The following is a 21,647-nucleotide window of genomic DNA, read 5'->3' as shown; positions in this document are numbered from 1 at the left end:
CATTTATTTGAGGGAAGGGTAGTGCCACAACCTGGAGGTCAGTGGCCAACTCTTGGGAGTTAGTTCCTTACTGTCTGTCACCTTGTGAGTCCGGGGGATGGCACTCAGGTTGCCAGGCCTGTGACCCAAGTGCTTCTAACCATTGAGCCACTTGGCTAGTCATTCTTTTTTGAGACAGGGTCTCTCATGTAGCCCAGGCTGGTCTCAAACTTGTCCTGTGGCTGGAAACGTCCTTGGATTTATCATCCTCTTGCCTCTATCTCCCAAGGGCTGGCCTGTACAACCTTAGTTTTCTGCTTCATAGAGCTTCAGGCATGGTAGGCAAGTGTGCTACCAACTGAGCTACACATCAGCCCAATGGAACAAGTATTTCTTAAAACTGGTTTCTGCACAGTGGCTAAATATGTTATTCTAAAATATTTGCTATGTGCCTCTGGAGAGATGGCTCAGTGGTTAAGAGCACTGACTGCTCTTCCAGAGGATGCAGGTTTGATTTCTAGAACCCACATGGTGGCTCACAACCCAGCCTCTGAGGACAGGAGGCATGAAGCAGCTTACAGAATACACATGCAGGCAACACACACACATATGGAAAACAATCAAAATTTTAAAAACCTGATACATGAAAGTATAAAGTAAGTAACAAGCACAGGCCACGGTATAGTTCCTGCTCTCCCATTACTGTATTTTCAGTTCTGTATTGAGACTGGGCCCAGGGTCTCATTCATACCAAGCATCCGCCCTACTGCTATTGGTTAAAATATTAAGGCAACTCCACGTGGTTAAAAGGGAGGTTTATTTTGTGGGGTAACTTACAAGTGAAGGGATAGGTAACAGGGTCTGGGAAAGGTGTAGTGCAGTCCGGCGGTGTTCTCTGAAGAACTCTGCTGGGTCTACCTCCAGCATCCAGGGTCCAGGAACCGAGAGAGCTCCCACATCCAGATCCCGGGTCTTCAGGGGTCCTCTCTCGGCTCTGTCTTGTAGGCGTGACAGTTGCCAAAGTCTCAAAGGGGGTGGTATTTCCAGGTCAAAACTGGAACGGCTACCCACTACATACTGCCAAACTACATCACTGATCCCAACTTCTCTTTAAATTCTTTTTCTTTTGGATTTTCTTTTAATGCCAGGCAGTGGCAGGGCACACCTTAAATCTCATTTCTTAGAAGGCAGAGGCAGTCAGATCTCTGAGTTCGAGGCTAGCCTGGTCTACAGAGTGAGTTCCAGGACAGCCAGGACTACCTAGAGAAACCTTGTATCGAAAAACAAGACATGTGTGTGCCTGGTACCCTCAGAAGTCAGAAAAGGGAAGTGGATCCCTTGGAACTGGAGTTACAGGACAGCTGTGAACCACCCTGTGGGTGCTGGGAGTCAAACCCTGTGTCCTCTGCAAGAACAAGTGCTCTTAATCCCTGAGTCATCCCTCCAGACATTGTGTGTGTGTGTGTGTGTGTGTGTGTGTGTGTGTGTGTGTGTGTGTATGTATGTGTGTATGTGTATGTATGTGTGTGTACGTGTGTATAAGTGTATATATGTGTGTATGTGTGTGTATATGTATGTATGTGTGTATATTTGTGTGTATGTGTGTATGTGTATGTGTGTGTACGTGTATATATGTGTGTATGTGTGTGTATATGTATGTATGTGTGTATATTTGTGTGTATGTGTGTATGTGTATGTGTGTGTACGTGTATATATGTGTGTATGTGTATGTGTGTGTATATGTATGTATGTGTATATGTATGTATGTGTATGTGTGTATATTTGTGTGTATGTGTGTATATGTGTGTATGTGTGTGTGTATGTGTGTGTGTGCCTGTATATGTGTGTGTGCCTGTATGTTCCTGTGCATGCACCCTTTCCAATGTATTCCTGTGGTACTTCAAGGACAACTATTGGATATGGGTTCTCTCTTGCTACCTTGTGGATTCCAGGGATGGAACTCAGGTCACGAGGCTTGTGGCAGGTGCCTCTATCCACTGGACCACATGGCCAGCCTCACTTTCTGTCTCAGGATACATGGTGAAAAGCATCCCTTCTTGTTGTCTTACAAATTATGGTTTTTTTTGTTTGTTTGTTTATTTTGTTTTGTTTTAAGATAGGATCTCACTATGTACCTTGACTGACTGGCCTGGAACTCACAGAAATCCACCTGCTTCTACCTCCTTAGTACCAGCATTAAAAGCATGTGTAACCATACTTAGCTTTACTTTTAGGTGTCAGTGAATATAAAGCTTTCTCATAAAATTTGATGACACTAAAGAAACAATAACAAATAACAGCAACACCAAAATGGATGTGGTGGTCCATGGCCCTAATCTCAGCAGCAGGAGGTGGGGATAGGATGAGCAGAAGTTCAAGGTTATCCTCAGGCTACATAGCACGTTGGAGCCAGTTAGGTTTGTCTCAAAACCAAAATAAATGGAATTCCATTGTGTGGAATAACATAGATCATAAGCTACCCCTCCTGTCCATGAGCAGTTGGTTTGGTTTTTTTTTTTTTTTTGTATTTTGTTTTTTCCTTCGTTTTTTGAGACAGGGTTTCTCTGTGTAGCTCTGGCTGTCCTGGAACTCACTCTGTAGACCAGGTTGGCTTCGAACTCAAGAGATCTGCCGGGTGATGGTGGCGCACGCCTGTAATCCCAGCACTCGGGAGGCAGAGGCAGGTGGATCTCTGTGAGTTCCAGGCCAGCCTGGTCTACGGAGCTAGTCCAGGACAGGCTCCAAAGCTACAGAGAGAAACTCTGTCTCGAAAAACCAGAGAGAGAGAGAGAGAGAGAGAGAGAGAGAGAGAGAGAGAGAGAGAGAGATCTGCCTTCCTCTGCCTCCCAAGAGCTGGGATTGAAGGTGTGTGTCACCATCACCTGGCTTGGGTAGCTGTTTCTAATTGTTTCAATACAAAATGATGCTGTGGAGTTGAGAGTATATTAAAGCACTTGCTTAGAAGTGAGATGCTAAGGACTTGATAAGAACATTAAGGAATGTATATGTTCGCTCCAAATGGCCCTCCAAAACACCGTATGGGTTTGTATTCTTACAAACTATGAGAGTACTAGGTGGTTGTGGTGGCGCACACCTTTAATGTCAGTACTCAGGAGGCAGAGGCAGGTGGACCTCAGAGTTCAAGTCCAGTCTGGTCTACAGAGTGACTTCCATGACAGCCAGGGCTACACAGAGAAACCTTCTCTTGAAAAAACAAAAAACCTAGCCGGGCGTTGGTGGCGCACGCCTTTAATCCCAGCACTCGGGAGGCAGAGCCAGGCGGATCTCTGTGAGTTCGAGGCCAGCCTGGGCTACCAAGTGAGTTCCAGGAAAGGCGCAAAGCTACACAGAGAAACCCTGTCTCGAAAAACCAAAAAAAAAAAAAAAAAAAAAAAAAAAACCAGTGAACCAACCAAACAAACAGAAAAACCTAAAAAAAAAAACTATGAGAGTACTCATTCCCTCACACAAAATCTGACAGGTTAAAAATAATAGCTCAGTGTCTCGAAAAACCAAGAAAAAAAAATAGTAGCTCAGTATTTAGACACACAAAAAAAGCAATAATAAATATAATATTATATGCTAAAACTTAAAATCCTTCTACAAACACAAAACTTGTTTTCTTGAGACAGAGTCTCACTGTGGCAGCCAAGGTTGGCCTGGAACTCTGGATCTTCATGTTTAGACTCTGAAGTGCTGGGATTACAGGCATACATCCCGTTAGACTAGCAAAAAAAATGTTCTTTATTCATTCAAAAATGATAGGCATTCTGGCGCATACCCGTACAGAGGCAGAGGCAGGAGGATTCCATGCCAGCCTGGACTATATAGGGAGATCCTATCTCAGAAAAACAAAACCCAAAGTGGTGGTGTTAGGAGCGCTGAGTACAATGTGAGCATCTTTAATTCCAGTGCTGAGGAGGCAGAGACAGGGAGATCCCTGGGGCTTGCAGACCAGCCAGCCTAGCCTACTTTAGAAGCTCCAGGGTCAATAAGAGACCCTGGTCCACATAGTGGGTCAAAATATAAGGTGGAATACTATTAAGATGACACCCGGGCTGGAGATATGGCTCAGATGTTAAGGGCACTGACTGCTCTTCCAGAGGTCGTGAGTTCAATTCCCAGCACCCACATGGTGGCTCAAACCCATCTGTAATGATGGTTTTGTATACATAATAAATAAATAAATCTTTAAAAAAAAAGATGACACCTTATACAGAACTCTGGCCTCCTCCATATGAAGGTGCACACACATGAACATGTACAAGTATGTGTACTCATGCATGCAAACAGAAAAGTACAGAAAAACAAACACAAAACCAAAACCGTTAGCTGGGCAGTGCTGGCTCATGTCTTTAATCCCAGCACTCAGGAGGCAGAGGCAGGTGGATCTCTGAGTTGAAGGCCAGCCTGGTCTATACAGTGAGTTCCAGAATAGCCAGGATTACACAGAGAAACTCTGTTTCAGAAAAACAAACAACAAAACAAAACCCAAAACCATCATCCCATCATCGGGCCTGTGGCTGTAACTGATGATGGAGAGCTTGCTTAGCATATGTAAGGGCCTGGGGTTGATACCCAGCACCACCTCCCCCTTTAGAAAAGTATCTTTTAGGTCCCAGCACCCACATGGCAGCTCACAATCTTCTATAACTGTAGTCCCATGGGATCCCATGCCCTTTTCTGGTGTGCAGACACGCATGCACCGTGGTTAGATCATTTGCTGCTTTTGAGGAGGACTAAGTTTGCTTCCCATCACCTCCTTGGCCATTCAGCCACTTAATTCCAGTTCCAGGTGACCCGATGCCCTCTTCTGGCCTCCGTGAGTAATGCATGCATGTGGTGTACATTAGACAAAACATTTGTGAACTTAAAAAAAAAAGAGGTCTTGTTACTATTTGAATTTCTATGTTCATTCTAAGGTTGAGGTTCTTTTCAGACCTTTAAAGTGACTGCATTTTTCTACATATTATCTGGTTATATTAAATTCTTTTTGTTTTTGAGACAGTCTCATTCTATTGCTCAGGTTGACCTGGAACTCAATATATATCCCGGGCAGCCCTGGAACACATGGCAATCCACCTGTTTCATTCTCCTAAGTGTTGGGATTATAAGTGTGAGCCACCAGACATGACTTACAATTTCCTTTCCTTTCCTTTCCTTTCCTTTTCTTTCTTTCTTTCTTCTTTTTTTTTTTTCAGGGTCTCAAGCCAGGCAGTGTGACTTTATTCTCTTTTTGTTGTTGTTGTTTTTCAAGACAGCGTTTCTCTGTGTAGCCCTGGCTGTCCTGGAACTTGCTTTGTAGACCAGGCTGCCCTCAAACTCACAGAGATCCACCTGCCTCTGCCTCCCAAGTGCTGGGATTACACTCTGGACTGCAACTCCTGGCTTATAAATTTGCCAGGAGCCCTGCTAGTCTAGCTTGGGCACTCCCAAATTAAAAACAAAAAGTTTCATTCAGATGGACCTGGGCCATCTCAACAGTGACTCCTTTCACGTTTCATTGCTTTGGGAAAGCCACCTAAATCCTCAGTCTTTCATCTGGAATATAAGGATAATGGCTATATCTAGGATGGTTGACACAGAGGATGTCAAAGCACCTAGGAAAAGTCTAGCTATCAATAAAAGGTAACCATCATTGACACTACCATAATCCTCCAGTGGTGCACGATCTTGTGTCCTAGAAGCGGCTACTTTTCCCTTGCTCGTGTTCCATCCCACAAACTCATACTGTACAGCGGCTTGAGTTTACTTTAGTAGCCGGGCGGTGGTGGCGCACGCCTTTAATCCCAGCACTCGGGAGGCAGAGCCAGGCGGATCTCTGTGAGTTCGAGGCCAGCCTGGGCTACCAAGTGAGTCCCAGGAAAGGCGCAAAGCTGCACAGAGAAACCCTGTCTCGAAAAACCAAAAAAAAAAAAAAAAAAAAAAAAAAAAAAGAGTTTACTTTAGTATGAAGGGCTAGAAGTACCAATGACCAAGACATTTCTGCCCCCAAGGAGTTTCCAGTGAGAGGAAAATGGGGATGCATATTATAAAGCATTACAGACATCAGACAAAAAGAGATGCAGGCATTCCAGAGTGTGGCTAGGGAAGGCTTCCCAGAGGAGGTGCTGCCCAAGATAGGGCCCCTAGTGAGAGAAGAGGAAACAGAACCTGAGCAATTCCACGAGGTTGGAGCACCCAGGAGCAGGAGGAGGAAAAGGCTGTTGTGTAGGAAGCAGCATGGGTGAGTCAGTTGGGGAACTTGAACTTTATCTAGCAGAACAAATGGTAGAGGCTTTCTGCAGGATCTAGCAAGAGGTCAGGTTTATCAAGGTCAGGTTTACATTTCCCACAATTCCCTGCGAGGTGGATATGAGATGCAGAGATTGCTGGATGAATAGTTGCGTCTCAGGGACAGAAATGGGCAGATTAGATAAACGGAACGCCTGGCTATACTGATGCAATGGGAGAGGGGGGGAGGGGGGGAGGGGAAGGGGGAAGAGAAGCGGAGACTCACAGTAGATTATCTAACTTTTCTGTTGAAGAGGTAAGTTCACAGTGTCTAACTTCATTAGATGTTATTAACCCAGCACTCGGGAGGCAGAGGCCAGCATGGTCTACATAGTGAGTTTTAGGACAGCCAGAACTACATTGTAAGATCCTGTCTCAATACCGCGCCCCCCCCCCAAAAAAAATAGTACTATTATCCGAGGAAGAAGGCGGGGGCACAATTTTAAGAAGAACATTTTAGAGATATGTCTGGAGAAAGTCCTCAAGCAGAGGGCTCAGGGAAAAGATTGAAGGGCTGAGTATATTTGCAGGTGGCAGGTCCAACTTGGAGCTTGTGGGATTCTGCATAGTGGGTCATCAGACCCCCAAAACCCACCCACAAGCCTAGACCAAGTCTGGGAGGGCATGGGCTGGCAGGACGGCTGGCGAAGGTTCAGGGCACCAGGGGGCGCACTTGAACTGAGGGAAGCGGAGCCAGGCTTGGGGGGATTCCCACAGCCCTTAGCAAGTCAGCTCTTGAAGTATGGAGAATCTGAGGGACGCCGAGTGTTTTCCGAGGGGGGGCTAGGGCCTCTGGTCAGGGAGACATAGCGGAAAGTGAACCGCTCGAGCCGAGGCTTCGCCTCCCGTACCGGCAGGTCCTCAGGGCAGTGCAGTTCTGGTGATGATACAGAAAGGTTGGAGCCCTCCAGACCCCTAGCGACCCGCAGCGCTCTCTAAAGCCAGACTTAGACTAGCTGCTTGGAGTTGCCCACAGCCCGAGGGGTGGAAGAGTGAGTGTGTCAGCCACATGAAAGAGACGTTTGGGAAAAGGGAAGGAGGGAGGGAGGGCAGGGCGCACCAAGGTGACCGGTCTGAACACTGGTCTCCGAGGGCACCGAGAAAAACGGGCACCGGATGGGGACGGTGGCGTCTGGATGGATGACCAGGGACGTCTCGGTCCTAAAACCGGACTACAGATCCTTAAAAGACACCACCGACTTTGGGCCAGGCAGAAGGCACCTGAGGGCAAGGGGCCGGTGAATCGGGAGATGTAGCAGGGATGCGGTACACGACACCAGGACCTGCCTGGGTCGGGAGTTTCCGACACCCGCAGACAGCGCCTGGATAGGACAACTGAGGCAGGGCAGCGAGGAACCCGCAGACAAAGCCCCGGGAGCGGGCCGGGCAGCGCAGCCCCAAAGGGCAGCAATGGCTCGCGGAGCAGGAGCATCCAACCGTGGTTCTCTCCGGGTGGGGACCCGGGTCTACACGGCGGGCCGAGCGAGCGACACGGGGCTGGAGCCCAGCTCAGGGTGGACCAAGACTCCCTGAAATGCTGACCCAGGGATTTGACCGGGAAGAGGGCTCCGAGCAGCGTGTGGGGCGATGCCCGCGGGGGCTCCGGGTCGGGGGGGGGGGGCACTCCAGTGTCACTGGGTAGAGCCGGGCCTGCCCAAGCCGCCCCCCAGCCCCCCCATTCCTCTTGTTTGTCTCCAAGTCCGGCCGGAACCGGCTTCTGCTCGCCGGGGGGCGGGCGGGTAGCTGCTGATTGGCCAACGCCTGTTTCCAGCCCCACTCGGCCAATCAACGGGCAGCAGTGTTTTTCATCTTAGGGTAGGAATAAAAGGGCTGGAAATAAAGGGGACAGAAAAGGCGCCGGGCGGGCCCGATACACACCGGTAGGAGCCGGGTGAGCGCGACGACTCCCGAGATCCGGGCCCCCGACGAGGGTGCGGGAACCTGAAGCGGCTCGCAGGCCGGGGTTAGAGGGACGGTGCATGCTTGTCAGAGGGGAGGCACCGGGCGGGAGGCGTAAAGGGAGAGCAGGAGGATGGAAGGACTGGACCTGTTTCTATGGGAACGGGCTAATCGCTAAGGGAGCAGCCCGGCCCGGGGGTCGCGCGCTTGGCTCGCGCCGCCGGTTTGAACCGGCTTCGCCTCTCCCATGCGGGGTTCGCGTGGCGGTAGCGCCTAGCGACCTAGACACTGGCCAATGGCGCAGCAGTTCCTTTGCGGTCCCGCCAATAAAGGCGCCGTGGGCGGGCCGTTCCGGAGCTCCCTGCGCTGATCTTGTGGTTGAAGGAACAAGCTCTAAGGAAGGGTCTTCAGTGCGGGCGGGCGGGCGGGCGGGAGCCTGTCGGTCCCTGGGAGTGGCAGCGCTCAGGTGTGCCTCTGTTCAGGTGCCCGTACGGCCAACTGCTTCCTTTTACGGCCCCCATACTAGCTATTCAATTTTGCTTGGGGCCAGGACCAGCTCCACGTCCTTGAGCATGCGTTAGTCCCTTCCCAGCTGCCATGCCTCAGTTTACCTCCGAGTGAACTGAGTGAGAAGCCTCTCCACTTGGCCCGCAGGGCCCCACCGTGGCCGAAGGTAGTGGTACCAGCCAGTCGCGGGTTCAGGGTGGCCCAGGTCCCAGACAGGGATGGGGTTCGAATCTTCTGCGGCGTGCACCTACAGCCTGGGCTCCTGGGGGTTGACAGTCTGGTCGCTGTGCGCCAGCGGCCACACGGGTTGGGTTGGAGCCACCGCTGAAGCTGAGGTCTGTGCGCAGGTGTCTGCAGAGCCCGAGCCGGGCCGCCGCCACACCGCACCATGGCGCCCACCCTGGCCACTGCCCATCGGCGCCGCTGGTGGATGGCCTGCACCGCTGTGTTGGAAAACCTCCTCTTCTCGGCAGTCCTCCTGGGATGGGGCTCGCTGCTCATCATGCTCAAGTCGGAGGGCTTTTACTCCTACCTGTGTACGAAGCCAGGTGAGAAGGATGCCTCGGGCAGGGGCAGGTTCCTAGAGTGGGGCTTTGGGAGAGGGTGGGTGGTGGTGCGGATCTAAGCAATGCCCGCTTGCTGCCCAAGCCTCTGAGTGCCAAAAGGCCCATTTGATCCTGGTCCAACTCTCTGGGTGCATATTATTATCATCGTCCCCGTTTGTGGATGGAGAAACTGAGGCTGGGACCAGTCTTCCATTTGCCCAAGCTGCAGAGTAATAGACTCAGGACCCTGTGTGCATCCAGGAACATTGCTAGCCTCCCAGCCCTCTAGGGCCTTGCAGTAAACATGTATGAGAAAGAGGAACTCGATTCATAGGCCAGGGTGCAGCAAGAGAGAGGAAGTGGCTTCGCCTCCACCCGAAGGAAGGTTCATCTAGATGTACATGTTTTTAAGTCAGGCCATTATGGAGTCTCCTAAGGGCTTGCCAAGATATAATTTCTTGTCTATTTTTGCTGCTTTATGATTCTCCAAAGGCCATTTCCTCTCCTGAACTGTGAGAACATCTCAGTGGCTTCCAAAACATAGTAGGGAGGAAGAGGAGGGGGAACAGTGAGGAAAAGGATGCTGGGTTAGCTCCCTTAGCAGTCTGAAGGCGGGCTGAGGGTAGCCCTTCATCTTCCACTGTCTCCTGACCCTGACTGCCGCAGCTCAGGAGAGTCAGCCCATCCCTAGGGCCCAGGCACTACTAACCTCTCCCTCCTCCTTAGGCATCCTTGTAAGACATGCCTCTTGTCTTTGCTGCGTCCCACCCCGTGCTTGAGTCCACTTGGATAGAGGCGGCCGGGATTTGACTCCTTAGGTCACTGCGAGCATGCCTTTTTGTTTACAGAGCCGTTTTAGTTTCTTTTCTTTTCTTTAAATTACTTTCTTGTATTTATTCACTGGCGTGGGGGTGGGGGTAGAGCACTGTGTGGAGAGTCAGAGGCCGCCGACTCCTGGTTGATGGTTCTTTTCTTCCACCGTGTGATTGTTCGTCATGTTGACAAAACCCAGTGGCAAGGGCCACGTCTAAAGATGATTGTTTGTTTGTTTGTTTCTCTGTGAACCACCACCCTGCTCTAAAGGTGGTGTTTGTGTGTGTGATTTTTTTCTTTTGTTTATTTGTTTATTTGATTTTTTTCGAGACGAGGTTTCTCTGTGTGGTTTTGGTGCCTGTCCTAGATCTCACTCTGTAGACCAGGCTGGCCTTGAACTCACAGAGATCCGCCTGGCTCTGCGTCCCAAGTGCTGGGATTAAAGGCGTGCGCCACCACTGCCCGGCTTTTCTTTTATTTTTGAGACAGTATCTTGCTATGTAGCCCAGGCTAGCCTTTAATTTGTAATCCTTTCATCTCCTCCTGGGTGCTGAGATTACAAGCCTACGCTACATCACCCAGCCTCTCTTATTCTTAGCAGGAAGAGAAAGCTTTGGACCCGCTCCCACTCCCTGTAACTCTGAGTCAACTTTCCTTTCCCTTCTCCGACCTGCCTAGAGGAGTCTTAGTGTACAGAGCTTAGCAGGAGAGGGGAAGGGCGGGAGAAAGGGAGGGAATTCAAAGGCCATCTGGGAGAGGGCAGAAAGTCTATCGTTTATAACCAACCTTTAGCCTTTAGCACTCAAAAATATTTCCTAATAGCCTAAGGGTTCTTGGCGGGTGTTTCTCCACATCAGCAAGAAATCTTGAGATGAGAGAGTCAGACCTTGTTCCCTGACCAAGCTTTCTGTTCTGCTTAAGAGATGTTAGGAAATTAATGGCCCCCTGGGAAGAAATAGGTAGGGGTGTATGGCTCTTCCTCTCTTTGTTGCAGGGTGCACTGGGAGTTTAAAACAAAAAGAAAAAAAATCGTCATCCTCAGACAACACTTTTAGTATCTCATCCAGACCGGAGGACTGTTGTGGTCAGAGTTTCTTTTCTTTCTTTCTTTCTTTCTTTTCTTTGACTCGTGGTATTGGTGAAGTCAAATTGTCCACTTACACAATTTCTTGGACGGTAGGGGCACCACGGGGTTGGAAATTGCTTTCCTGATGAAACCTTCTCCCTTCCAGAGACTGTGCCCGCATAGCGCTGAGTTGGTATTTACGTGCCCGGGAGACTTGACAGGTCATTCCTGTGAACCAGAGGGAAGGGGAAGGGTCAGGACTGTGGGTTGAACATCAACTTCTTATCCTGTGCCTTTGCCCCTCTGTCTGATTTTGGTTTTTCTGATTATCTGGCAAACGCGCTGACCTAGCATCCTCAGCAGGGAAAGCCTGCTGATTCCACGAAGCTTATCTCTCTAGCCTCCTTGCTTCTCGGAGTCTGAGTAACCTGTTGACTTTTGGGACCAGAAACTTGTGTGCTTCCTTGACTGGGAGTACCTGGCAAGGTTCGGGTCAAGATCTGCTCTGTGGCCCAACATTGTCCACCTCGGTGGATGGCTGAGCTGATTGCTTTAGACTGTTAAAGAGCTGACCTGCATACAGCTGATTGAGATGCGAATCTCAGCTTTTTGTTGTTTTTAAGATTGATGGCATGAGTTTGTTCACCAGGGGAAATTTGCCTGAACCCGTTGAAAGGTTTTCAGAACTGTGTTGGGACTCTCGCCAGAATCTGGCTACAGATGTGGTGTTGGGTTCCAGTTCGATGGTTGTGGGAAAAGGAAAGGAATTCCCTGCCTCTCTGTTGCCCCGCAGATTCGCTTGGCCTGTCACAGCTTGGACAGGGGCTAGTGCTTGGGAGCTGGGCTGGGCGTTTCGTGAGTTTTGTAACTACTCACCTGGTAATGGCAACTAGAGACCTCTCTTGTCTTCCTGGTGCGGACCATTGGGTATGTAGTATGGGAAAAGTGGGCCTTTCCCAAGCTGCGTCCTCTGGCCCCTATATGACCGCCATAGCTACTCACCTGACGTAACCTCTATGATTCTTCATCTTCTCTGTTCTTCTTTGTTTGTTTGGTTTGGTTTTGGTTTTGGTTTTCTGAGACAGGGTTTCTCTGTGTAGCCCTGGCTGTCCTGGAACTCTCTCTGTAGACCAGGCGGGCCTTAAACTCAGAGATCCGCCTACCTCCCAAGTGCTAGGGCTAAAGTCACGTGCCACCACTGCCCAGCTCTCTTTCGTTCTTTGGTGGAGTTTTGGGTTATTGTTTTGTTTTTGAGACAAGAGTTTCATCATAGAACTCTGGCAGGCCTGGGATTTACTGTGTCCACTGGGCCGGCTGATCTACCTGCCTCTGCCTCCTGAGTGCTGGGTCTAAAGGTGTGCGCCACCACACCTGGCCTTTCAGTGGATTTTGACAGGGGCAGCTTGGGCTAGGGGTATTTGTGAATATTGTTTCTTCTTATTTAGCTCACACATTCAGTAAACATTATGTTTGTTTGTTTGTTTTGAGACAGGGTCTCGGTAATGTAGCCCTGAATGTCCTGGAACTCATTATGTAGACCAGGTTGGCTTTGAACTCACAGAGATCCCTCTGCCTCCCAAGTGCTGGCATTAAAAGCATGTGCCACCACATCTGGCTTAATAAACCCTATTGATGTGTGAGACTAGGGGTTTTTCGCAAACAAGTCTTTACACACAGACTCCAAGAAGTGGAGGGTGGTGGGAATGAGACCATGGTGGTGGCGGGGGATCTGGTTGTCCCCAGGTGGGAGGTCTCCCTAAAATTAAGGCAGAAGCCTAGAGGGTGAGGAAGGGTGAGCTGATGGGGGAGGGCAGGAGGAGAGCCATGCCGTACACCTCAGAGGGGAAGACAGAAAAGGCTGGTACGGCAGGGAGATGACTGGGCAGGTGGAAGGGCCGGGAGGCAAGGAAAACTGGATTTGATTCTCAAGGCTGGAGGAGGCCAGGGAGGCAGCGGACTGCCAGAATTCAGTGAACCTCTCCGAGGCTCTTGAACAGTTGAAGGCTTGCCGCATGCTGGGTGTGGGCGGAATGAGGACTATGAAGATGGAAATCTCCATGGCCCCTGCTAGAGGAGTTCAGCCCAGCCCTACACATGAAGATGGACCCCTGTTGTGCACGTCCATGTCCATGCTCTCACATTTATGGCCACATGAGTGCACGTGCAAGTGGATGCCAGGATTCTTCGGTCCCTGTCCTCTTTTAAAAATACATTGAGGCAGGTCTCTTGCTGAGCCCAGAGCTCACAGCTTTTCTACGGGTTCTGCAGACCAGACGCTAATGTTCCTGTTTGCACAGGGGTGCTTTACCCCCAAGCCTCAGTTCTCTGGTCTTGGCCCTTACCAGCAGTCAGTACCTGGCAGGACCTCTCACCCTGACAGCAAGGAAAAAGGACTCTGGGCCTCTGAGGGCAGAGGGGCTGCTGTCCCCCGGGGAAGCAGCACAAAGCCAGACTTGAGACGTGGACAGGAAGAATTCTGTGCTACTCCAAGGCCTTCCCTTTTACGGGCTTTTATCCCTACCTACAAGCCAGTGATGGATAGAGTTTGGAAACTTAACTCTGGACTTTTATTGCTTATGAGCACGATTGTCTCTATTTTTCTTTGAGACAGGACCTTACTATATAGCTCAGGCTGGCCTTGAACTCATGATCCTCTTGACTCATCCTCCCTCCCTCCTTCCTTCCCTCCCTCCCTCCCTCCCCCTCCCCCTCCCCCTCCCCCCCCCCTCTCTCTCAGACAGGGTTTTATTATGTAAGCCTGGTTGGCCTGGAACTCACTATGTAGACTAGGATGGACTTAAAGTGCCTCAACCTTCCGAGTGCTGGGGTTGTAGGTGTGTGCCACCAGACTGGGCTTGTTTTTACTTCTCTCCCCCCAGTTTGTCTTTTGATTCATTTTCTCAGTGCTAAGAGTCAAACCCAGGGCTTCACTCGTGCCAGGTAATCGCTTTGGCACTTGGCTACAGCTGTTGCTCACCCCCAGTTTATTTTGATTGCAGAACAATTCCCAAAGAAACAGTAAGAGGGCTAAAAGCTGGTGCCCACAGCCTCAGAAAATGTGTCACAAAAGAAGCGCCCTGTCTGTCGCCACCACCCTTACCCTTCCCATGACCTGATTTCCCTCCCTGACATCTGCTGGCCTATTTTGTCTTAGTGTCTCGTGAAGGTCCTGTCGGCACGGCTTGGCTTTCCGTGGCTTTGTGGGGAAGCCGTGGAACAGCCCCGTTCTCACTAGGTGATAGGAAGAGTGTCTGGTGGGGCCCAGCTTTTCCCTAGCTTTGTTGTCTCAGCCTTCCAGACTGCCTCTAGCCCACGAGGACAGCATAGTCATAGTCTCGGGCTCTGACAGACAGACGCCTTGCGGGCCTGGCTCCCCAAGACCTTCCTCAGGACACGCACCTGCTCTGCAATTCCACACACAGTGCTGTGGAATATGGGGTCAGAATATGTGAGAAGGGTACTCAGCGGCCCAAGGAATGACTCCTACCGAACACAGTGGCCAGGACACGGGCTGTCCACAGCAGGCTGCTGCTGCTGCTGCTGGGACCAGCAGTGCTCTGACTGTGTCCTGTGTCCTGCCTGCTCTGTGGCTTAGGCGACCTCTCACCCACATCTCCCCTGCTGGGCTGAGATGCTGCTTCCTGTTGCCGGATAGACTAAGGATGGGAGAGAGGCAGGAGATGCTGGGGCAGGTACCCTCAGGAGGGCTGGCCTGGGGTCAGCATCATAAAGGGGAGGGGCTCGGTCACCAGCCTGAGGAAGAACTGCTGAGGACCGTAGAGGCTGTCTCCAGCCATGTGCCTCTTTGTTCCCTCGTCACCATCAGGGAGATATTCTGGAGTTCCTCACTCTCTCTGTTTGCCTGGGGTGAGGGGAGGACTCTCTCTGACCCTAGAGAAGCCAAGGGGAGCCCTGAGCGGGGTCACGGAACTCTCTTGCCTCCTCTGTTAAGATTTTGTTTGTGAGTCTTCTGAGTGGAGCCAACAGTACAGGGCATTGTTCTCTCTTCCTGGCCCCGGCAGCCCTGTTCTCAGCACACTCTGGCCCACCAGTTTCTTGCCTGTCTTCTGGTTAAGCCCTCCCTGGCTGCGCCAGTCCTGGCCGCTCTGACCACCCCGCCCGCGGTCGAGGTACCTGTTTAATGGCAGGGGCAGGCGGGACCCAAACAGGCTGGCCTGAGCTGAGTGGGCGATGGCTGCACTCTAGACTGAGCAGGGGACACCTTGGGGCTTGACACTTCCTAGGGACATATCTGTTTGTCCCTTTCCTGGCTTTCTGTGGCCAGGTGGGAGAAGATGAAACTGGAACAGCCTGGGTAGGACTGGGCATCTGCGGGGGCCGAGGTAGTGTGTGGGGTTGTTTATTGCCAACAGAACTCCAGACTCCTGAAGGTTCAGCCCCATGTAGGGGACACTCAAGTTGCTCCCAAGACAGAGAAAAGAGGCTCTTTGCTCCCCCAACCCCAGATAATTTGTGGCTAGATGTCACTTTCTGGAGGGAGATGAGCAGAGGCCTGGTGGCCCCATTGGCAAGGATTTAAGAACAGATACAGGCCGCTTGAAGCATTGGTCCCTGCTCCTGGGTATCGTGGCTCCAGCATGAAGGAGGGAAGGACAGACGCCCTTACTTCTACCTCAGCCCCTCTCCTCGAAGGCCCTGTGCCTAGTGGTAGACTGAACAGATCGTCAGATAACTCCAGATGTTCATCCTCATCCTTGTTTCTACCGTATCAGGAGACTGAGAGTGCCTTTGGATTTTAATGTTTAAAATTACATTTAGTTGTGTGTGTGTATGTGTGTGTGTGTGTGTGTGTGTGTGAGAGAGCTGCGGTGTGTGTGTGTATATATGTGTGTGAGCAACGGTGTGTGTGTGTGCGCGCGTGGGAGCTGTGGTGTGTGTGTGTGAGGTGCGGTGTGCGTGTGTGAGGTGCAGTGTGTGTGTGTGTGTGTGTAAGCTGGGGTGTGTGTGTGTGAGCTGCGGTGTGTGTGTGAGCTGCGGTGTGTGTGTGTATATATGTGTGTGAGCAACGGGGTGTGTGTGTGTGCGCGCGTGGGAGCTGTGGTGTGTGTGTGTGAGGTGCGGTGTGCGTGTGTGAGGTGCAGTGTGTGTGTGTGTGTGTAAGCTGGGGGTGTGTGTGTGTGAGCTGCGGTGTGTGTGTGAGCTGCGGTGTGTGTGTGTATATATGTGTGTGAGCAACGGGGTGTGTGTGTGTGCGCGCGTGGGAGCTGTGGTGTGTGTGTGTGAGGTGCGGTGTGCGTGTGTGAGGTGCAGTGTGTGTGTGTGTGTGTAAGCTGGGGTGTGTGTGTGTGAGCTGCGGTGTGTGTGTGAACTGCGGTGTGCATGTGAAAGTCAGAACAACTTGTACGTGTTGGTTCTCAACTTCAACCATGTTAGTCCTAGGGATTGAATTCAAGTTGTCCGGACTGGTGGCAAGTGCCTTTACCTGTTAGTCATCGATTGGCCTATCTTAGGATTAAAAAAAAAAATCATTGTTACTTTATTTTATGTGTATAAATGTTTGCCTGAATGTGTTCATATGTACCACATGTGTGCCTGGTGCCATTGGAGGTCAGAAAGCATTGCGTCCTCTGAAGCTGTCATTTCAGTGGTTGTGAGCCCCTGGGCTGGCCTTGCCCCCCATCCCCATAACCTCCCTCCTCCCCTGTTCCGTGTCGTCAGAGCGCCCACGGCACTTAAAGTTCTTGAGTGCGAGTCACTGGCTTCCACAGTCAGGTCTCTCAGGCTGGAGTGCTCCCCCTCCACCTGCCCACTCTCTCTCATCTGTGCTGGCTGTCAGACCTGCAGGATTGCCTAGAAATGCTCACTGTTGGGTGGAGGCCCCGCTCCCCGCACTGCAGGGCTGACACCCGAAACCATCTCTTCCCTCCCAGGAGCTGCCTCCCACCTGCCCAATGCAGCAACACATGGGACCAATGGGCCCGAGAACCCTGTTTGCCGTGTGTTTGGGCTGTCAGTGTGGAAGATGTCTTGGAAAGGGGATTCAAAGTGGCGGGGTTGGGAGTCTGTCCTGGAAGGTTTTGCTTGTGAGTTCAGGCTGTTAACTTGAGGCTCTGTTCTCCTAAGTCCCTCTGTGGTCAGCTTGGTTCTACATGTCCTGTTTCCTTCCCCCTTTTGGCCCCTTTGGCCCCTGGAATCTGGTTCATTGTTACCACTCATTCATTAAACAGCCACTGTGGCAAGGGCCCGCTGAGATAATGCGACACGGTAGCCAGAAAAAGACAGTGGGAGCCTCAGACTCAGCCCAGTGGGCAACTAAGCACACACGCTATCACACGTTGATCCAGCACTGTGTTCCCTGCCACCCTGTTAGATCACCCCGTCCTGACTCCCAGCACAACTGACATTAGCAATAACAGTAGTTATTTACCAAACACTTTGCATGCCCGTGGGGAGCTCTAGAATGCCAGCTGGTTTTTCTCGGGATCGTCCCCAGAGCTCTAGAGGTATGTACGATCCGCTATATGTCTAGTTCACAGATAAGGGAACCGACAGATCCAGATCAAGTCCCACCTGTAAGGGTACACAGTGCAGGGAGCAGGGCAGGGGAAGTTAGAACCCAGGGCAGGTCCCTGCCATCCTAGTCTCTGCCTGTCCCTACCACGGCTTATTGCTCAGAGCTTGGCATATGCCATTCTTCGCCCCAAGTGCTTTCTTCTCAGTTGGGGGGGCTCTGAGAGGCCTGGGAAGGCTTTGTAGCCCTCATCTAAGCAGTCCCGGCAACAGAGCACTGCACCCGGGAGGCAGGCAGTTAATCCGAGGACGACGTTTCCTTGGCTCTTTGGTGGAGCCTCCAAGCTAATTAGTCGACTTGTTTCTGCAGGAGTAGTCAGCATCACGTAAGGAGTGGGTCCCAGCGAGGAGATCCTCCGTCCCGTTCCCAAGCTCGCCCCCACCCCTCCTGCTAGGGCAGTGCTTCTTTCTTCCTCCCTGTTTTGTGTTCTTTTGGATCTGGTTGAACTTTGGAGGGGCCACTCATGTGCCCCCTGGGTGTGGGGCAGGCTCTGGATGTGGTCATGGGAGGGGGGTGGTTATGGGAGGGGGTGGCCAGCAACACAGGGCTCCAGTCAGAGAACTAAGAACGGTACGTCTTGATAAATGAGAGAAAAGTAACTGTGTGCTGTTCACAGAACAAAAACCCAAGCTGGGTGTACAGCTAAGTGGTAGGTAGCTTGCCTTATGTACCCGTGGACCTGGGTTCAGTCCCCCAGTACCTCAAAAACAAAACAAGAAGTCCAACCCTTTGGTTCTGAATTATAATGTGTGGTGGTTGGAGGTATGGAAAGTCGAGGGTGGAAGCTGTCATGTGACTTGTGCTGTGATTTAGAAGTAGAAGCGAAGAGGCTCATCCAGTTTGCTCAGATTGGCTGTGGAAAACCTAGGTTTTCTGGTGAGACCAGCAGCTTATCTTTCCCAAGTCCTCCTCCACAGTGGCTACATGCGTTGCTGTGGACAGCGCTACTGAGAATGTTTGAGATAGCCTGGGGCTCCACAGCCAAGGTTGGACCCTGAGCTACTGTTGTTATTGGGTGTAGAGTAGAGGATACTCTAGAATGGAAATCACTTTGTTTTGTTTTGTTTTTCGAGACAGGTCTCTCTCTGTAGACCAGGTTGGCCTTGAACTCACAGAGATCCACCTGCCTCTGAGAACTGGCATTAAAGGTATGTGTCACCACTGCCTGGCCTTGGAGTTTTTCTTTTAAGAAAGTTATTCTTTAGAATAGCCAAGGAGCCGGGCGGTGGTGGCGCACGCCTTTAATCCCAGCACTCGGGAGGCAGAGCCAGGTGGATCTCTGTGAGTTCGAGGCCAGCCTGGTCTCCAAAGCGAGTACCAGGAAAGGCGCAAAGCTACACAGAGAAACCCTGTCTCGAAAAACCAAAAAAAAAGAATAGCCAAGGTTACACAGAGAAACTTTGTCTTGAAAAACCCAACCAAAAAAGAAAAAAAAAAGAAAGAAAGGAAGGAAAGAAAGAAAGAAATTCTTGCCGGGCAGTGGTGGCACACACCTTTAATCTCAGCACTTGGGAGGCAGCGGCAGGCCTGGTCTACAGAGTGAGTTCTAGGACAAGCAAGTGCCTGTACCTACTGAGCCATCCTATCCCACCACCAGCTTTCCCTTGTGACACAGGGTCTCATGTAGCCTAGACTGCCCTCAGGCTCATTATCTGTGGATGACTTTGAGCCTCTGATCCTCCTGCTTAGACAACAGGCATTCACCATCATTCTAGAATGGGAATCCTAATCTGGGTCTAATGGTTGGCGTCAAGGGACACATGAAGCCCTTGAAGTTGTGGACGAGACTCTGTGTTTTCTGAGGAATGACTTTCTTTATTGGATTCTTTGACTGGTCTGTGATTTCCTTTTTTTTTTTTTTTTTTTTTTGGTTTTTATTGTTGTTTTTTGTTTTTCGAGACAGAATTTTTCTGTGTAGCTTTGCGCCTTTCCTGGAACTCACTCTGTAGCCCAGGCTGGCCTCGAACTCACAGAGATCCGCCTGGCTCTGCCTCCCGAGTGCTGGGATTAAAGGTGTGAGCCACCACCGCCCGGCTTGGTCTGTGATTTCTACCAATGTTGAAAACGTCTGCATTATCGCTGTAGGGGGTCTGGGGGAAGTAGCCCCGTCTTATCGGTTGCCGGAGCCTCAAGGCTCTCAGAACGAGCTTTGGCTTTCTCCGTGGTACAGTTCTGAAGGTGCATCTGACTCTTAGGTCTTTGCGAATGCCTGCCACGTTCTCTTTCTTTTTATACACAGAGAATGTCACCAATGGCACCGTCGGGAGCACGGCAGAGCCAGGTCATGAGGAGGTGATCCTGATGAATGGCTGGCTCAGCTGCAAAGCCCAAGATGAGATTCTGAATTTGGCGTTCACCGTGGGTTCCTTCCTGCTCAGTGCCATCACCCTGCCTCTGGGCATCATCATGGACAAGTATGGTCCAAGGAAGCTCAGGCTGCTGGGCAGGTCAGTATGGGTGCCTTGGGGGCAGGATAAGGATAGGTGATGCCGAGCTTCATTCCCTGATGCAGGCAACCTTGGAATGTGCTAGCAGGTGCACCATGGGGCTCCCTAAATGCCTGCCTGAGGCAGGGTTACTACACTCCCTGGCGCAGAATCAGTAGTTCTACATGCAAGCCACGGGCCTCACGCCCATCTGTGATGACTGAACTCGCTTGTCTGGTCTTTAACGTTAGTTTGTGGGGCCATCAGGACGGCTCTTCAGGTAAAGACGCTGGCCACCTAGCCTGACGACCTTAGTTCTATCCTTGGAACCCACATGGTAGAAGCTCGAGAACTGACTCCTGCAAGTTGCCCTCTGACCACGACACTCATGCCATGGAATGCACACACCAACACGTGTGTGTCTATACGCGGCAAAGTAAAATAAGTAGAAAAGAACATTGGTTTCCAAAGACTTTTGGTCTTATACTCGTTCCAGGAAGAAAGAAGGTTTGAACATGTATAAATATATGCAGATGTAGATTAGGTATACATGTATCATTCTTCCTCCTCCTGTGTGTGTGTGTGTGTGTGTGTGTGTGTGTGTGTAGGGGGTTGGTGAGAATTGCTGCATGTGAAACTCAGCCTAATGTATGCTGGACAAGTGTCTTACAACTGAGTTAGAGCTCACATACGCCATTCCTAATACTGTGTGCTTTAAATATAAAGGTTATGGGTAGGCTCAGTGGTAGAGTGCTTGCCCAGCATGTGAGCATGTGCATGGCCCTGGGTTCTACCCCCAGCACTGAAAAAAAAAAAAAAAAAAGTAAGAATAAAGTTAATCAGTTAATTAAAATGAATGAAGTTTTTTTGTTTGGTTGTTTTTGTTTTTGTTTTCTTGAGGCAGGGTTTCCTGTGTAGTCCTGGCCGTCCTGGAACTCACTTTATAGTCCAGGCTGGCCTCAAACTCAGAGATCCACCTGCCTCTGCCTCCCAAGGGCAGGGATTAAAGGAATGCACCATCACTGCCTAGCAAAATGAATGAAATTTTAACAAGTGTGAAGTGAGGCTGAGGCTGCAGCTCACTGGTAGAGCACTTGTGTAGCACAAAAGCCCCAGGGTTCAATTCTCAGCACTGAAAATAAATCCCAAGAGACCATCATCCTCCTGGATGATCTTGCATGCCTCATAAGGCATACTTCCCTGGTCTCCCTAGAACTATTAAGTAGTGATTAAAAATGTTCTGAAGTGACACATAGTAAATACCCCCAAATAACTATATAGCAACAGCAATTGTAACGTAGTATCAACAGTACGCCTTCTGTTTGGTTCTAGTGCCTGCTTTGCCGTCTCCTGCTTGCTGATTGCATATGGAGCAAGTAGCCCAGACTGTGAGTATGTCTTTTCTCCTTTTTGCCAGACGCTGGGGGAAGTGCTATCATCCACGGGTGCTCACTGGCCCACCTGTTCTCCGATGCTATCTTAGGCTTGGTGCTCCCTCTTCAAGCCAAAAGGGATACCCCTTAGCCCTCTACTCACTTAGCTCATGGGTGGCCGGGCCAGCTTTCTGGTGGTGTGTTGCCTAGGATTTAGCTCTTTCAACTGCATGG

General features: G+C 50.6%; 1 protein-coding gene and 1 long non-coding RNA gene across 6 annotated transcripts in view; one reads left to right on the top strand and one right to left on the bottom strand.

Annotated features, from left to right (window-relative positions):
* Positions 1 to 777: 777 nt before the first annotated feature.
* LOC128121679 (uncharacterized) lies at positions 778 to 5,883 on the bottom strand. The gene is made up of 2 exons (XR_008222234.1): positions 3,381 to 5,883; positions 778 to 3,201 (listed from the first exon to the last, which is right to left on the bottom strand). It is a non-coding gene; the product is annotated as an uncharacterized LOC128121679 (long non-coding RNA).
* Positions 5,884 to 7,888: 2,005 nt separating this feature from the next.
* Slc43a2 (solute carrier family 43 member 2) overlaps positions 7,889 to 21,647 on the top strand; it is a 46,057-nt gene continuing 32,298 nt past the window's right edge. For 2 of the 5 annotated variants that reach the window (XM_052756082.1, XM_052756077.1), the window contains exons 1-4: positions 8,106 to 8,215; positions 9,006 to 9,206; positions 19,854 to 20,061; positions 21,373 to 21,428. In XM_052756082.1, the coding sequence (XP_052612042.1) occupies positions 9,047 to 9,206; positions 19,854 to 20,061; positions 21,373 to 21,428 (424 nt within the window). In that variant the 5' untranslated portion in view covers positions 8,106 to 8,215; positions 9,006 to 9,046. Of the gene's footprint in view, positions 8,216 to 8,573; positions 8,825 to 9,005; positions 9,207 to 19,853; positions 20,062 to 21,372; positions 21,429 to 21,647 lie in introns of those variants that run through there. The other 3 variants (XM_052756081.1, XM_052756080.1, XM_052756078.1) reach the window with 3 other exon arrangements.

Source organism: Peromyscus californicus, unplaced genomic scaffold (genome assembly GCF_007827085.1).
Source record: "Peromyscus californicus insignis strain IS unplaced genomic scaffold, ASM782708v3 Scaffold_3__1_contigs__length_106647218, whole genome shotgun sequence".
Taxonomy (NCBI): domain Eukaryota; kingdom Metazoa; phylum Chordata; class Mammalia; order Rodentia; family Cricetidae; genus Peromyscus; species Peromyscus californicus.
The sequence above is the reverse complement of the archived record's forward strand: the minus strand, read 5'-3'. Positions and strand labels throughout refer to the sequence as shown.